This window comes from Podarcis tiliguerta, assembly GCF_965153285.1.
Source record: "Podarcis tiliguerta genome assembly, chromosome: 14".
Taxonomy (NCBI): domain Eukaryota; kingdom Metazoa; phylum Chordata; class Lepidosauria; order Squamata; family Lacertidae; genus Podarcis; species Podarcis tiliguerta.
Window position 1 is genome coordinate 26,631,228 of NC_139547.1, and position 18,152 is coordinate 26,649,379.

The 18,152-nt window shown below is 42.1% G+C and overlaps 1 protein-coding gene and 1 long non-coding RNA gene across 7 annotated transcripts in view; one reads left to right on the top strand and one right to left on the bottom strand.

Moving 5' to 3' along the window:
• Window positions 1–18,152, bottom strand: part of LOC310663909 — a 253,653-nt gene that overhangs the window by 220,316 nt on the left and 15,185 nt on the right. The window lies entirely within an intron of this gene.
• IQCH (IQ motif containing H) overlaps window positions 1–18,152 on the top strand; it is a 79,868-nt gene that overhangs the window by 42,955 nt on the left and 18,761 nt on the right. For all 6 annotated transcript variants that reach the window (XM_083411915.1, XM_083411911.1, XM_083411910.1 and 3 more), the window contains 2 exons: window positions 10,184–10,304; window positions 11,443–11,729. In XM_083411915.1, coding sequence (XP_083268041.1) covers window positions 10,184–10,304; window positions 11,443–11,729 — 408 coding nt within the window. The remainder of the gene's footprint in view (window positions 1–10,183; window positions 10,305–11,442; window positions 11,730–18,152) is intronic.

An 18,152-nucleotide genomic window follows, 5' to 3' on the forward strand; every position in this document is an offset into this window, starting at 1 on the left:
CCCAAACTGAGAAGTCTGTAAACTAAAATCATCCAGTTAAAATCCATTTAGGAACAGAGATGAAACAAAAGTTAAATAACTTGTTTCACCTTGATCTACACGTCTCTGTGTATGATCAGATGCACTCACAGATCTTTTACAGGCTGTACAGGGGCCCCCATTCATTTCAATGGGGCAATAATTTGCATCTTAGACTTCCAATTTGATTCCACCATTAGAATGAACGAGGGGTGATTATAGGTAGGGTTAAAACCAAGGTTCCATGCTCATAATCTATTGGGCTATGGTGCCAGACAGGTGATTGAGTTACTGCAACCATGATGTGGAGCACTTGAGAGCATGCACATAACGGAAGGTGAGAGGGGTGAGGGTACCAAATAAATACTTAGGGCACCAAATTTTGTCCTCACTCAAGGCACCATATTACCAAAGTTACCCCTGCTGCTGGATCAGGCTAGTAGCCCATCTAGTTCTAAGAGTAGCCACGTGGATGCCTGCAAGCAGGACCTTAGTGCAACAGTGTTATCCCCTCCTGTAGTTTCCAAAATTAGTATTCAGAAGCATACTTGTTGCAACCTATTCATTTTGGCACTACACCCCAGTGTGAAGACCCTCCACACATCACTTTTTATTGTGCATTTATGACGATTTGTACTCAGATGATGGTTTCAGAGCAATTATGCACGATCCTCAATAATGTTCATATCATCAAAAGTTTCAGTGTGGTCATACTGCTTTATTTCCAAGCAATGTTGGTCTCCTGCTGAAATCCTATAACCTTTTTCTACCACAGTTTGTGTGGGGTTTTTTGGGGGGGGGGTTTGTCCCACTTGTGTTGCTAGACACTGGCAGAGGAAGAGGAGTGGGGGGGGGGAGCGCACTGCCCCCAGCAGCGTGAGCTCTCCGCCCCCTGGTGCCGATGAAGCTCTGCCACTGTTGCTAGAGTGCTGCCATCAGCAACAAATAATGGAGTAACATTGGGGAGGCATTGTGGAGCAGCTAATAAAGCTGAATGGTGTGTAGATGATCTAGTACAGGCATCCTCAACCTACAACCTCAACCTGAGACTACAATTCCCATCATCCCTGACCACTGGTCCTGCTAGCTAGGGATCATGGGAGTTGTAGGCCAAAAAACATCTGGAGGGCCGAGGTTGAGGAAGCTTGATCTAGTACAAACACACCACAAATGCACTATTGTTGTGCATCAGTGCCGTGTTGCAGGATATGCCCACACAAAAAACAACAGTCTGGAGTGGGCCTGAGTGCCCTGTTATGCTGCATTTGACCCATTGGTGTTCTTCCCGTGAAGTGTCACAGTACACATATAATAGGGAGAAAGACTGCAAGCAATTTGGTCAAACTCCTTAACAGCATCTCCCCTCCCCGTTCCAAATAATATATCACCATTTCTCACCTTTTAGATCTCAGCCCTGGCTTTTCAACAGCACCAGTCTTTCATATTTAGAAACGAATTGCAGTCTCCATTGAATGTTTCCACTGAGTGCAGAGGATTAGAATCCTCCTTTGTTACTGAATGCTCTTGTAATGCTCCTGCATTTAGACATCAAAGCATTAGTTTATGAGCACAGGCATGCTTTAATGTCCTATTACAGTATGGAGACCTGCTTTCGATAATGAAGACATTGTGTCATCGACTTAAGCTGCCACGTTACCAAACATATGCTGGCAGGTTATTAAAAAATTCAGCTTTGTGATGAAAGACTATCCTGCAGGCTAGGAGTACATGGCAAAAGACTCTCCATTCCGGTAGAGTTATTAGAAACGAGAATATGACTCTAAGCACTAAATTATGTTAATACTTACAAATAGCATCATTTGCATAGCGGTTTATGATACGATCCCAAGGTTTTTCCTTCATTGGTATGTAGTAGGGCAACCGATTAAACATAATGTGGTTTACCGGAGTTTATACTGAGTGTCTATTCCATGTAAAAATGGAGTCTTAATTGTTGGATCCTCCAGACCAGGATGTTGACCATTCCATTCAGGACACACAGTCATCACAGTAATTTCCTCTGAAACTTTCTGTGAGTTCAAGAGAAATCCTGAGGATGTTAGTGGTTTAAGAGCTTATGTGGCAATTTGAATCATCTCCAGTCAAGTCAACACACTCCCCAATGCTTGTGCCCTCAGATCAACACACATAACCAACCATTCTAAAGACTTAAGTGTAGGTAAAACACATCAATAATTTTCCTATCAACTACTGGTTGACTAACTTTTAGTTGAGCTATATATCTCCACCCCTTAAGCTTTCAAGTGGCATTAATGGGATTGCCCATCACAAAACACCTGGACACAAGGAAGGTCATCCCACTCCTTGAAAAAACAACACAAAGCTATAGTCTGGAAAGCTGTGCATCTTTTGTCACGGAAGATGTTTTGAGAAGAACTAGGAGCTGAAGAAACTGGCACTCCACCAGCAAATGTTTGAAAGAAGCAGCGAGGTGTGTGCGATGGCCATCACTTTCATGCCCTGCTTGTGATGTTCCAAAGGGTCCATTGGACCATCTGCTTCTGGAAACAGAATGTTGACCAGGTAGACCCTGGGCTCAGATCCAGCAAGACATTTCTTATGGGTTTTTTATGGTGTTGAAAGTGCTTGTTATTTCATTATCAGGACCTAGATCATTAAAATATGCCTTGCAAACCTTTGTTTGACCACTTTTCAGGAATATGAGAGTTTCAGTGTTTGCATGCAACTACTCCACCCCTCAAGGGTAACTTCATTAAATTAAAGGCAAGAAGCAAACAACTGTGTGGTCCTACCCAACTCCCTGTGCTAGGGGAAGGGTTGCAACTCAGTGGTAGCAGTAGAGCATCTGCTTTGCATGCAGATGGTTCCAGCTTCAATCCCCAGCATCTCCAGGTAGGACTGGGAGAGAATCCCTCTCTGAAATCCTGGCCAGCCACTGCAAGCCATTGTAGAGTTCTGAGCTAGATGGACCAATGGTCTGACTCAGTGTAAGGCTGCTTGCCATGTTCCTCTTGAGTAGGACTGATAACAAATAAGGGTGGGCTCCATATGGGCACTGGACTTGTGTCCTCAGCCATGCTCTGATAGAAGGAACGGGGACAAGTGTGCCCTGCAAGAACTTTCAGCAGGGCTTCCACGTGAACCCATAAACCAGCATCAGGAAAAACTGACTTACATCCTCCCTCCATTTCATAAAGTTGGTTCCTGAATTGCGTGCGTATACCCAAACCCTGGCCAGGAATGGGCTCAGGGAAAGAGAAGGAATGTGTTTTGGATCCCACCCACCCAGAGGCAGCATTGTGGTTTATGTTTCTAGAGATGCTGCTGGTTTGTGACCCCCAGCTATCACAACAGAGTTTATGTAATAATGGTTACATAGGGAACACGGTCTTCCAGACCGATTATGATCTGAAATAAAAGAAACGCCATTTGCAGCAGCAGTATTTTGATAGCTCTTTCCGAATGTCATGTAGCTTAATAGTGGATGTTAAAATTATATTGGCTAGCAGAAGAGGTCTCCACTAGTCTCTAAACTATATAGCCATCGACGGGATATCAAGTTGTGTTTACCTATTACATCAGAGAACAAGCTGTGATGCTCTTGCTCAGTCGGTTATTATATTTAATGTGGCTACCAGTGTTTGGGTTTCAGGTGATTCCCTGATTCCTTAATTGTTGTGTCTTGTTATTTTATTATGTCCCTTGGTTAAATTCCTAGGACCTACAATAATCAGATATGCAAGCTGTTGGTTTGCATGTCCTATTGATTTAATATTCTTCTAATCAGTACATAAAGCTATGGGCCTGCGGTGTTAATTTTTCATATGCTTACAAAGCACCCTTTGATTTTCTGTCACGCGTTAATTACAGCGTTTTGCCATTAAATAGGAAGCTTTGTGTAAACTAATTACTAGGTAATCATTGTCTACCGCGAGCCGTGCTGTTTGGTACCTTTTATTTTATTCGGGGAAAATGCACGGATCTCGCAGTCTGGAACCACTATACCTTCCAGCCATTAGCTCTCACTAATTCATAGCATTATTGTGTTAAGATTGTAGGAGTTGTAATTGTTGTGGTATCAGTGCTGTTAATTACCGGAGTAAACAGTTGAAATGATGCCAAGGTCTATTGTACAAAGCAGAGAAAAGGAGGTTTAAATGTTACTTCTACCATCTGGGGACTGAAGTCTTTGCAAATGCTACAAAACAGCAGTGAGGCAATATCAGAGCTTCAAGCTTCAGGGTTTTAGGCCATATGGATTCAGAATATTTTGAATCAATTGAATTTAACTGCCAGTTTTTAGCAGTAACCGCGCAGAGATGAGGAGAATAAAGCAAGATCACGAAAGAAAATCTGGAATTTGTCAGTGTTATCACATGCCATAAAGCGCCTCTGTAGATTATATTAAAATGTTTATTCTGCTAAATTCAAAGAAGCAGAGGCAGGCTAAAAATGAATGCAGATTTCAACAGTGTATTGCTACACAGGGTGATTTTTTTGTTTTATTTTGGGATTAGGCATGGGTATTTGAAAGTCATCTATCTCAACAGTTAATACAACAGTAACAATGAACTCAATAACTAACAATTAACAGGGGGCTCCTGTGAATTTCCAGGGATTTAATTTTTATTCTATTTTAGCATTTGTAGACTTCCTCTCAGAAGTAAATAAAAAAACATAGAACATAACATCAGGAAATAAATTATTTAAAATTATGTTTTTGGTGCTGTTGTTTTTTTAAAAATGGAAGTATTTGGAAAATGTTCAATCCCAGCAGCCTGAAAGAAGATTTCATGTCTGTTCTTGATCCCACTTTGCACTTCAGTGGCAAGACAAGGGTAAAACCACACTTTGCATGGGTGCAACTGCACAAGACAATTCAAAATAAATAGGGAGGTGTGCAAGGGGTGTGCACTCTGGCCTTCCTAGTTTCTGTTTGTTCAACAAATAAAAAAATCTTAAATTCTGCATTATTGTTTGGGGAAGAGTTTTTATAAAAAGAAATAAGTATGTATAGTGACAATAGCTTTTGAGTATTATCAAGTGTTCCCTGTTTAAAGAAAAATGTCTATTACACATTATTAAAGAACTGAAATCTGACCAGCTCTATATCTAGGCATGGCATAATTTTAAGCACCTTGGCAAAATAAATTGTACAGACCGATTGCTTTGCTAAAAACAAAAAGCAGCAGCAATAGAATGAATGAATGAATGAATGAAATTGTATAAATATGTGATATTTCTTTACAACACTACAAAGCCGTCCTGTGTGTGTTTCAGTATATTGCCTTTATATATTGCCATATATCTGTCCACCCCCCCTACCCCCGAAAAGATCCCCTGCGGTCCCTATGTAGCTCCTTCATTGGGCTTGGATTTGGGGAGGGGGAACACAGCCCCCCCCATTCTAGTTTGTTTGTTTTTATTGGCCTGTTAACAGATGTTGACGTGGTTCAGGGCACAAGGCAGCCATGTGCTTCTAAATGGAGAGATCTCTCCACAATGAAGCCTGGAGCTGCAGGGGGTTGTTTGGGGCTAGAACAATGTTCTCTAGGCTTTGTGTGTGTGGCCAAATTCAGAATGAAAAGGGATTGATTAATTGTACGTACTGAAATCCTTGGCGAGCACAGCGAGCCAGAAGAGAATAGCGTGACCCATGTGGCGTGGAGAAAACGGGAGCAGCAGTTTAAGTGGTGGAAAGTTGAAAGAGGGCTAACCTCCTTGTTCTAATAGTCGAGGCGAGTGGCTGCTTGGCGGTCCGCTGTTGAAGCACAGCATATGTGCCTCCCTTTGACAAAGGCCCTCTTCAGCCCAAAGCAGCCCCTCGGCCTGTGCGTTGATCCAGAGCGACGGGCCGTGGTAATGAGGGACAGGCCTCTCAAGAAGCAGAGAGGAGATAATACCGCATAAGTGGAGAGTTCTGTGGAGTGTTCTCGCCATTCGACATAATGCAAGGCGCTACCCCGGCGAATCGCTTGCCATCCAGCTGAAATGGGCCATTAGGTATCGGGGAAAATTGTCTTTTGCTACTTTCAGCAGATGGAGCAAATATTTTACAAAGCCATTTTACATACAAAAACCATTTGCGTGACTTGGTAATGGCAGCTGTTTTACATGATGTTACCTTCCAAAAGAATGTCTCTCATGAAAGGCAAAATCGGGACTTTTTTAATTTTAAAATTTGCAGTTGCACACTCAAGCATTCAGCCCTAAAAGCGGCATTTGAATTCTAAGTAAGTGTGGCAGGCGATTGATCGCTTCCAAAAACATTTTCCAGCATTTTTGTTCTTTTGCGTAGATTGCAGCACCAGAGAGTAACACCCCACCCCCCAAGCAACGAAACAAATTCTAAAGTACTTGCAAACTGCTGGATGGTGTGTGCATGTGTGTGTGTAGCGGAAGGAACCCAACAGCGTTTCCATTTCAGTCTGCCTCACAATAAGCTTTTTCTTAAACCCAGTGGCTGAAACCATGAGAGACAACTTTTGACTGGGAAGTGGATTTTTCAGCTAAGTACTTTTTCAGTCCTTGGGGTTCTGGGAAGAACTTTAAACAGTGGTAAGAGCTCAGAAGTTGGGAAATGAATGCACCCATCTGAAAAAAAAGTACAACTGCCAGGATCGCTTTTCACTTTGTTCTCTCACTTTTCCTGTGAATAGTAGTGATGGGAGATAAATTCAGTCTGGTTCACATTTTAATGCAAGCCTACCTAGCTCACGCTTCCTGAAAGAATACACAATGTACACTTTGAAATGTGCACTTGCCCGAATTTTGCAGTGCAGTTCTCCTGCCAATTGATATGTTAGGGACAAATGTATGAGCATAAAAATGCATATATTAGTGAAAATAATATATTAAAAATGCATTACGATAGGGAAAAGTGCTTGCAAATAAAGCAAGCAAATATATGTAAAGTAGGAGAAATGCTCGCTTTAATGTTGACAAATTTTCATGAGGACTTTAAAAAAATCACAAACTTATGTGGAAATGGGGTGAAATGAACATCACATTGGAAAAATGAGAAATCAAAATTGATAGATTCATCCATTCCTGAAGAAAAGTTAGGTTTTCCTTTCATTTTTGGTTCACCACATGTGCGTGACCTTAGGTTAGGTGGCAGATAGTGATTAGCTTAGAAACATAGAATCAATGAATTGTAGAGTTGGAAGGGATATCTAGTCCAACCCCTACAATGCAGGAATTTCATAGCAGACAGCCATCTAACCGCTGCTTAGAAACCTGCAAGGAAGGAAAGTCCACCATCTCTTGTGGAAGTCTGTTCCACTGTCAAACAGCTCTTACTTTCAGAAAGTTCTTTCCGATGTTTCGTTGGAGTCTCATTTCTTGTAACTTGAAGGCCTTGGTTTGGATCCTAGCCTCTGGGGCAGGAGACAACAAGCTTACTCCCTCTTCAATGTGACAGCCATATATATATATATATATATATATATATATATATGAAGAAGGCTATCATATCTCCTCCCAGATCTCCCTGGTCCAGTGCTCTTCAATAAACCAGTTAATCTCATAGGATGTGACATCAGTATTGACACTGGCTACTGTAACTGTGAAGCAAAAACAACTTCAACAGCCACTATACAATGCAAGGATCTGATTTTCTCTCTTTCCCCAACCCCCTGATTAGAAGCAAATATATGCATTGGGATTCAGCCCAGAGTGACTAGAGGGAATGGCTTTATCTAGTGCACTGAAAATAAGACAGAAGCAACTTAATGGTACCTATTGATTTGTAGATAGAGCATCTTGCTAGCATTAATCAATGAAGAGAAAATTTATGTGGACCAAGCAATCCCCTCCCCCAATATGGGAAATCATTAGTTCTCACTAGTTCTTAAATTAGTTATACATGAAAGAAAAGCACAAGCCATTCATTCTTCCCTCTCTTGTCTATATGGTGCTTTTCAGCTGGTTCAGTGCTACTGCAACGGCATTGGAATCTATAACTTATTAGCAAATCCTCCCTCAGGGTATACAGATACCCTGCACCTTCTCTCTTTGCTAGGAGTTTGGAGCAAGCCAGTGGCTTTTAGGGGACTCTCCGGTATTAGTTGCCAGTAGTAGCTGTTGGCACTGGTGCCCTTACAAGCACCATCAGGCTTTCTGTACACATGAAGAATGTAATGTAAGCATAATACCTTTCTCAAATGTTTTTTTTTAATCCAAATATACAGTATCTTCCAGAGCAAAGGTTGATGACACTCCCAAAGAATTCTAAAAAGTTGATTGGGCCAAACCTTCCCTTTCAAAAGCCATGCTGATTTTATCAACAAGGCTTGTTCTTCTATATATGTTTGTGTGTTTAACAGTGTTAGCATAAATCATTCTTTCTACCAGTTTGTCTGGGATGAAGGATAGGCTGACATGTCTCTAATGTCTTGGAGTGCTTCTCCTGTAGTTGTTGCAGAAGCTTTTTTTTTTTTAGGCTAGCTTCTGGAGCTCTCTCTGCTTTGCAGGCATTAGATATCTTAAGCAAGTGAGTTAAACCATATGCTTCAGGGAAAGGTAATTTGTTCCCAGGCTGAGACTCAAAGATGTTCATTTGTGTTCGGAATTCACAAACTGCCTTTTGGCAAACACAACAGAGCAGTTTTACTTTGTGGTGTGTTATTAAGAGAAGCCGTTGCCTCCACATACAGTGCAGTTAAAGCACAGCATTTAAAAATGAAGAGAAACCCTGTCTAGCAAGGAAAAGAAATGAGTGTGATGCTTCACTAGTCCATCCTGCAGTCCAGGGGAGCAAGAACAGAGTCCCGGGATTGGTGTGTGAAGTGGGCAATTGGTCCTCTTTTGGAGCATGGGACATTTCCAATTTCAAGGGGTCATGAAGCAGAAGGAAAGAGGCCCAAGGGAAGCAAAGAAGTGATCATGATGCAGCTAGAGAAAAGCGACCTGGAGTTTTAACATACAGAGTCCCCAAGCTTGATGTGCTTGCTCAGCGCTCCGACTTTTTGACAGCCTTCCCCAATCTGACGCCTTCCAGATGTTTGGGACTACAACTCCCATCAGCCACAGCCAGTACAAAACATCTGGAAACATCTGGTTGGGGAAGGCTGTGAAGTTAATATTGGGTTCTCTTTGCTTGCTTGCTTGCTTGCTTGCTTGCTTGTATGCAACATTGTGGGTGTTTGGTTCTATGGATGTTATATGGAGGAAGATGTTTCCACTGAGTTGCTGCTACAGATGTCAGAGAATACTGACAAAAACAGGAAAGGAAGTCAGAATTGTGTTGGTTGATTGTTTGTTCGCCTGTGATCAGGAATGGAAATCAGTCAAGCAAATACCACCAGTATTTGTTTCCATTGTTGTGTTAAGTCCGCAAACACTACATAATCAGTTGCTTATTTTATACAGTGTTTCGATGTTTCCTTTACATTGAAATAAATATAAGTTACATAGTTACATAAGTTAAGTAACCTACACTACATAGCAGACAGAGGCAGTGTTGTATTTGGCAGGAACTGAACTGCAGCAGAATGGACATGGCGTTGATGGTGGTGAATACAGATTGGAACAGGAAATCTCTGCCTTCTTCCATCCCTAGATGCTGCTCATCTCACACATTGCTGATCCCTTGAATCTCCTTCATGCACAGTGACTTAATATAATAGTTTTGCTAACTTACCCAAGGTCAAGGTGCTTTGAGATGACAACAGTGGCATAGCCAGAAGGTTTAGCCAAATTGGTGGGGTCCAAAGTAGATTGTTGCCAAATGGAGAGCCCTCATGAGCCCTCAGGAGAAAATGGGAAAATGCATCTGAATAAGGAGCTAATGAATGGATATTATTATTATTATTATTATTATTATTATTATTATTATTATTATTTTAAAGGATTATTAGAGTTACCATCACCCTGGTAGACCAACAGATACTTGTAGCCTGCCATCTTCCCCATTTTGTTTATTTTGTTCAGTTTTCTGCTAAAAAGAAATGAAGAATAGAACCAGTGGTTAAAAAGAAAGTATCTTTGATGAGGAAATGTTCTCAGATGGATGAAAGAAGAATAAGGAAAAAGATAAAGGAAACATTTAAAAAAAGGCTTTCTGGCTGTGGTTAAACAGTAACCACACAGCCTGTTGGAGGCCTGGTTTTTAATCACCCCACAAGCAGTTTTCATTTCTGCAGTAAAATTGCTTGTGGTTCTATTTAATTTGTTTCTGCAGGAACCAGCTTTGGCGAAGATCTCCCAGGAGCTCCCGGGCCTTTTAGCACAGCACGCTCAGGCTGTCAATGAGAAACGATTTCCTACATGGGGAAAATTCCTCCAAACATTTGTGAGTCAAGGTAAATAAGACTGCTAAGTTCCTGCTAAGTGCTATGAGGGATAATTATATCACCGGTACTTCATTCTCATTCATTTAGATATTTCTCTGCCCCTTTTCATTTCCCCATTGCAGTTTTAACGGTTGAAAAATAAGATGTAGGCAGCCATCTTTGATTCCGCCTAGTCGTGATGGGCTTGGCTTCCTTGCTGGAAACTGCTGAACTCTCCCCCCACACAAACACTTTAGAAAACACATGGAAACAAACATATGGCTAGGAATTGCCTGGGTGGCAAAAGATGCTTGAGAAGAAGCTTTGAGAAGAAAGAAATCTCAAAGGACTACTGGCAACATTTTGTGGCTTCAAGTCACAGTGCTAGCTGTGGCATTAGTGTGTTCTGTGGCTTTTCTGAGGCTAGTGAGCTATTATTGCAATAAAAGAACCTCTAAATTCTGCACTGTAGAATTCTGCAACCTTCTGAAGACCTTATGTCAGCCAATTCATATTCTCCTTAGTCTTACTTCATTAGCAATTTAGATTTGGTTAGTCAGAATCAAGTTGGGTCAAGAAGCTATGGAGATCATGGAAATCTCATTCCCTGACTAATGGGGCTCCTGCTCAGCTCTTCCTTTTGGCTTCCGAGAACTCAAACAACTTCTTTATGAACTTGAAGCGAAGTGTCTCAAGTTTTGTGCTGGCTCACGTAATTATGGAAGCACAGCATATATATTGATCTGGTTGCATTGTTATGCCATTCCTCTCTAGGGAGCTCAGCATTGCAGCTATTCCCATTCCATCTTTCTCCTGGGTAATCCTGATCTCCTCTCTACTTCTACGTACACAAAATTATATCCCTCCAGTCCCAATAATGACTCTCTAACAACAAACATGCCCTTTCAGGTGGCATCCAAGGCTAGAAAATGGCTCTCCTTTTAACTATAAGAACAGAGGAAACTGAAAGTCGCAGTTCCTAGCTGAAGTCAAGTTCAATATTTCCGTTGAACCAGGCAGGACCTTCCCTAATAAGTTGTTTATTTTTGGAAGGCAACAATCATTAAATAGAAAATACTGGCAATACTGCATCCTAGAACAAGCATTTAATTTGTCCGGGGGGGGGGGGCACTGCTTGATGGAATCCTGGCAACTTTTCTCTCCCTAGGTGGCATCATAGAAGCCTTCCCGCCCTCAGACAGCATCACTAGCCTCAAAGTGGACATTCTAATAGAGCCAACTGGAGAGATCTCAATGGTTTCCTCCGGAGACCAGTTCCATGCAGATGGTCCCCTGCGCTCCACAGGAACCACCCTTCCCCAGTGTTCCGTTGAGCCGCGGGTCCTTAACGTGCTGTGTCATAAAGTTGGAGAGGCCTGCAGATCCAGAGGAGTGGTTGGATACTTCTCCATTGACTTTGTGACATTCATCCACCCTCAAACCATGGGGCAGCAGGTGAGTCGGCGAACTGAAATCTTAAATACCTGTGACACGCTTGCAGATACTGTGAAATGTGATCATGATAAAAGGTGGAGTGGGGGTGGGGAGAGAGAGAGAGGAAAGCACTCCGCTCTCCTCCTCTCACAGGCTAGTAATTTCCATCCTCAAAAAACATGCTGTATTACAAAGACAGATTGGGTGGTTTGGCAAAATGGTGGTTTTCCAGAGGTTCCATTGGAATGGAGGAGGGAAAGATCAGGCCAGAAAGGTTGACACATTGGAATAATAATTATTATAATAATTATAACAATTTATTCTTTATACCCCACCCGTCTGGCTGGGTTTCCCCAGCCACCCTGGGCGGCTCCCAACAAAATTTTAAAAATAACAATAAAACATAAAACATTAAAAACTTCCCTAAACAGGGCTGCCTTCAGATGTCTTCTAAAAATCAGATAGTTGTTTATTTCCTTGACATCTGATGGGAGGGCGTTCCACAGGGCGGGTGTAACGTCACTTCTTGCAGGGAGGGAACTGCTAGAAGGCCTTTGGAGCTGGACCTCAGTGTCTGGGCTAAACGATGGGGTTGGAGATGCTCCTTCAGGTACACTGGGGTTGAGGCCATTTAGGGTTTTAAAGGTCAGCACCAACACTTTGAATTGTGCTTGGAACTGTATTGGGAACCAATGTACGAATCCAAGAGGCAAGTGGCAACATGACATTATGCTTGTACTGCCTCTTTTCTCCAGGGATGAGATTCACAACACGTTACCTTGAAAACAGCAACCATTGTTTAAAAATCAAGTTTTTAGTCCTGCCTGGCTTAAGGATGGTCCCATCTGTCAGTTTTGGTTTCTTTCAGTTTCTCACTTTTTCACTCTTAAGTTCAGTTCTTCACATTACCACATCAGTTTGCAAATCCTTTTTTTAAAAAAAAGCCCTCATGAAAGTTCATCAGCATATTAGTCTGAATTTCTCCTAAATGTACAAATCATTGTATGTGATTTTGCCTAATATACACATTTTGCAAGTACTTTTCCCCAATATGATGTACTATATACACCCTTAACCTAGTATATGTATTTTTGTACACATTACTTGATTGGAGAACTGCATTTGAAGGACAGTTGCATTTCAGCTCTCATGTAGTTTCAGGAAACGTGAATTAGGTAGATTTGCCTTTAAGTATGAACTGAATATAATTCCTCTCTCTACTCCTACCCCTACTCTGCCTGTGTGACCCAGAAGTTCACACCAGGAACTGGGAGATGTTGATACTGTGTAGGGGCTTGTTATACCAAATCTTTTAGGGGAGGTAAACCCTGAGTGCCCTTGGTTGACAGTGGCCCCAGCACAAGAACAAATTGACCTCTCTGTTGCTAATCTTTGAGGCAGAAATATTGTTTGATGATTGATTGATTGATTGATTGATTCTATACCACCTATCAAAGCAGTTTACAATCAAATGAACATTTAACAATAAAATATTTAAATATTTAAAGCCCTTAATATATTTGTATTTATTTATTATCTGTTAAATTTGTTAGTCACTTTATCTTGCCCAAACCAACTTACAACCAAGCATATCCAAATGCTTTAAAAAAATACACAAACCCAGCATGACAGAATAGCCTGCTTGTAATTAATACAACTCAGTACCCAGGATCCTAAATTAACCCCCAAAGCCCAAAGTAAATAAATAAGTCTGTAGATAAGCATAGATGTGCATAGGGGCTAAAATAAAAACAAAAACATGTCCATTAACTTTTTTTTAACGCAGAAAATGTGTAGTTGTCATCAATGATAAACATTTCTAATAGGCAAGAAACTGCGATATTTGGGTAAACTTGCTCTACTCAGAAATGTAAGGGATTGATGCGGGCATATCACCCACCTTCCTTAGTGATGGCAGTTCCACAGGAAGAATCTCACTCCTTTTTCATCACCAGAAAAAAACACACCTTCCTGCTCTGTTATTATTCCCATCAGCTCCTGTTTCCTTTTCGTTTCCACTCAGTTGTTCTACCTTGCAATTTCCTGCATTTCCCAGCTTGTGCCACAACTTTAGCATTAGTTAAGCTGAGTTCCCCCCCCCCCCAACTTAATTAGATATAGAGGCAATTAATGATGCCATCTGTCTTGTTGTGAGAGAGAGAGATTACACCAAAGATTGTGCTTCTGGAAGCATTATTTTTTTGGCAAACTAGAAATCCTATTAGACTTGTTCGAACACTCTCACACTAATTTCCCAGTTCCCATTTTAGATCAGTAGCTCAAAGGCTCAAATAAATTCTCTGGAACTTACTGTACACTTAGGCATCCTTCCGGAGTTGTACTTTACAGAAAATAACCAATGATCTATGCTTGTTTTGCTAAATCTAAAAATTAAATATATCATTAAACATCTGTTGCCAGTACAGTCAAAGAGTAGTTAAATATCTTAAAATCACCAAAAAACCCTGTCATAGTGATATGAATCTTTTGCATAAACGCAGCTGTTTAGGCAACAGAAAGTGGCCAGATTTTTACTGGGTGCTCACAACTTTGAAATAAGAAAAAAAAAAGGGTACCTGACATTTGGGCATAGGTGGCAAATACCTGCATCTGTCTGGCTTGATTGTGCAAGCAATTGCTTGGGGAGGCAATATTATTAGGTACCACCAGTGAAGCAGCCATTGGCTGAATTCAGGAGGGCCCCCAGGCATTTATGTGTCTCCTTAGCCAGTGAAGAGTAAAGGAGGTGAGCAGACTGAGAGGTCACCCCAGAGTCCAGGTGGCTCATGCAAGCAAGCCAAGCCACATGGAAAATAATCTTTACAACCTTCACCACCCAATGCCCAGTGGCATACAGGCAGCTTCATTATTTCCTGCAGCAATGCTGCCTAGGAACTGCTTCCTTTGACCTTCTTGGTGGGCTGCAGCAACTGCCCTACCCTGCCATCCTCAGGAGCTGGTCAAGAACCAGCCATATGAGGCTTGAAAGCTGCACCATCAGTTCAGGTGCAAGAGACCCTGGGCTTTGTATATCAGGTGCAAAGCAGCTGCTTAGGGTCTCACAATGTCTTGAAATGGCCCTGATTTGCAAATGGAGTGGTTAGAAAGAGAACAGAAGCCAATGAAAAAGACCCTAGTGACATCATGGAAATTTGGATCAAGTGGAATTGAAGGGTTTTTAGTACACCAGTTGCAAAGTTGCTGAAATAAGACACACACACAACCTTACTTTTTTTGCCTGGTTTCCACATTACTTTGAGCAGTGTGCTGTTGCTTGCCTGCCCCCAAACCACTTAGAATAGGATGTTCCACTTGGCTGGGATGAATCTACTCAAGGGTGTCTAGAAATTGGGACTGTATTCCACATGAATTGACCCTTGGCCCAAACTGAATGTGTGCACAGTAAAGTAGTTGTATGTCTGGGTTCGATGAGAGGTCAGGTTTCTGGGCCATAGTTTGCTGATTGTCAGCAATCTGCAGGTAGTAGCACATTCCCGGGTCAAGTTCTAGAAACATTGGGCAAAGGTCAGAAGGCATGTACATTCCCAAAGGTTCCAAGTGAAAGCAAGATGATCCAAAGCAAGTCTTGTCCAAAAACATACAGAGGCAAACTCTTCTTCTCCAGTATGATGTGTTGATTAGAAGGCTGGGGCTTTGTAGGGCCTGATGGACAGGAATTGGTTCTTGGGGCCTAGATGTCACTTCTGCAGTACAGAGCTTAGCCTGTGAGGCTTTTGGTGAAACAAAACACAGGCAATGTAGGAGGAAAGGCATTAGAGCCTGACTGATCAGACCCAGCCATCACCTGTCATGGGTTGGCTGAGACAGGATAAGGAGGACAGCCCATGACACCACCTGACAGGAGTGATTCTGATATACTATGCAGTTGGTGCTGAAACATACTATGGGGGGCATGTGAAAAGGCAATCAGGTCTCTTGGTGGCTTCATCTTATAGCCTTTAGGTTCCAAACACGTCCCAATCTCATAGTCAATCTTGTTGCTGCTTCTATGTAAATTGAGGCCTATGGGTTGTATTCAATGTTAGTTCTACTCAGAGTACCATAGTAATTTTAGTGTGCCTACTCTGAGTAGGACTTGGAGGGCGACATCCATATGTTTGCAGGAACCAAGCCATGTGTGTCTGGGTCTTCTGATAAGCTACGTATGCCCCAGTAGTCTCCGAAGAGCAACAGAACCTGTTCACCTTCAGCATCGTTCAGTGATGGACCATATTCCAAGCATACATTTAATATCCATTTTACACAAGGGACCACACCATAGGCACTGGGCATTTCCTGAGGATTAACTGACCAGCTGGAAGAGTTATTATGGCCTAGATCAATGTGTTGTGTGTTCTCCTCTCCAGCAGTTAAAATCCTTTCTATTGATTTGTTAGAGCCCAAGGCTTATGTTGTTCATACATCAGGTAGAGAGCTGACTGGTTAATTTTCTTAGGTTTTGAGGAGAATTCCACTGTTGCAAAATTCATATTCAGATATACAATGTGTCTTGTCTCAAATGCTTGTCCTTGAGAAATTCCTCAAATACTGATGATAAAATATTCTGGAATTTAGCCTCTAGGCAGGAATAGCACACCTACTTTGCAGTGGATGCCCAGGCGGGAACGTGTGAAAGTAAGAGAACCCGCTTTGCTGCCAGTTTCTTCCTGCTGGACTGAGTGGGTATCCAGATTTCAAAAGGGAAGGAGATTATGGGCAGGTTACAAAACAATAGTGGCACTTCACTTGAAATACAGTGCAGAAAACATGTTGCTGCTTGATTGCTGTGGTCACATTGATAGCCTTTCGATTAAACTGCTGTAATGTGCTGTACGCGGAGCTACCCTTATGCCTGGTTCAGAAACTGCAGCTAGTACAAAATGCTGTTACTAGGTTGATTAGTGGGACACCCACCTGTACATATATTGCACTGATGTTGAAAGATCTGCACTAGCTGTCAGCTGCTGAGCCAAGTTCAAGGTTTTGTTGTTTACATTTAAAGGCCTAAACTAGGGATGCGGAACCTCAGACCTGAGGGCCAAATCCTGCCTTCCAGGTCTCACCATCTCGCCTTTGAGATTCTCCCCAGGCCACATGCATCACTGAAGGATAGGGAGGGGGGTGTGGAAGTGTCCGTAGGAACCAGCCTAGTACACAAAGGTAAAATGCATATTCATTGCTCTTCCCACTTTTGCCTCTGACCCTGCCCTGGTATGCAGACCTTGGGAGGTTCCCTAGAAGAGAATGTGGCCCCCAGGCTGCAAAAAGGTTCCCCAGAAACAACTGGGGACCGGGATAACTAGCAGCCTCTCCCCCACCCCACAACCCCAATACAGACCAAACCCACCTTTTAGATCTCCCCTGGAGACCCTGTTGGTTTATAGCATGGCCAGTGGATTATCACTTTGTGATAATATGGAAGTGCGCCTTCCTATTGACAGCACCCACCCTCTGCAGTGCCCTCCCTCGGGGAATTTGTGAGGAAGGGACAGCAGTGACCTCGAAGCGCCTCTTTTTAAAAATGTACTTCTCCAAGCTTTCCTGGACTCTTGATTCTTAATTGTTATTTTTTTGTTTTTGTTTGTACAGTTCTTGGTTTTGTTTGTAAGGCACACCTTTGCTTTGCTTTCATCTCATTTTTAGGAAATTTTATTGAACATCATGATATTTTAGAGCAAACTGCTTATAAATGTTCATTGAAGTGCTATGATTTTCTTTCAGTAAATGGAAAGGCAATTCGTCCCTTGTTTGTTTGGTGGTCATGGCAAGGAAAAGCTAGTCTGCAGAAAGCCAAAGGTGGCTTTGAGAAAATGCATAGGAAAACGTCTTATTGAAAGAAAACACTTTATTGGTCTGCTGGGTCAATATGGGCAAAAATAAAGAGGAGCCTGAGAGCTCTTGATTGGCATGTGGCGGTTCCCCTCCCTTCCGGGACTTTTCCTTTCATTCCAGTAGGGGGAGCCACGCCCTATGCATCTGTCCCTTCTGCACACAGGATGCTGACCCCTCCATTGTAGTGAATGGGAGAGCCCTTGTGTATTGGAGCTCTGTGAGCTCCCTGGTGCGCATGTGAGCCTCTCTCTATCCAGTTTCGTGTGCTTACAGCTCTTTTATTTATGCCTTGTGCTTTAAGCTGATTTCCCAAACAAATTATCTATGATTATTTAGCTGAGAGAAAAAATGGCTATCCACGAAGTTTAATCTGCACTAAGTTAATAATACCTATTTGAATCTGTTATTCCATTGATTAAAAGCTGGGAGGGGAAATGCCTTTTAACTGGTTTAGCAAACGGTCCTAGAAATTACCCAAATAACCTATTGACTGGGATAATGTAATCAACTCAGAGGAGCTGGTGAATATGCAGCTCTCCCCCCCCCTTCCCTGCCCATAGCACATCATTGTAATGATTGAAGGTACTCAAAAGTTTTGAGGCACTGAACAAA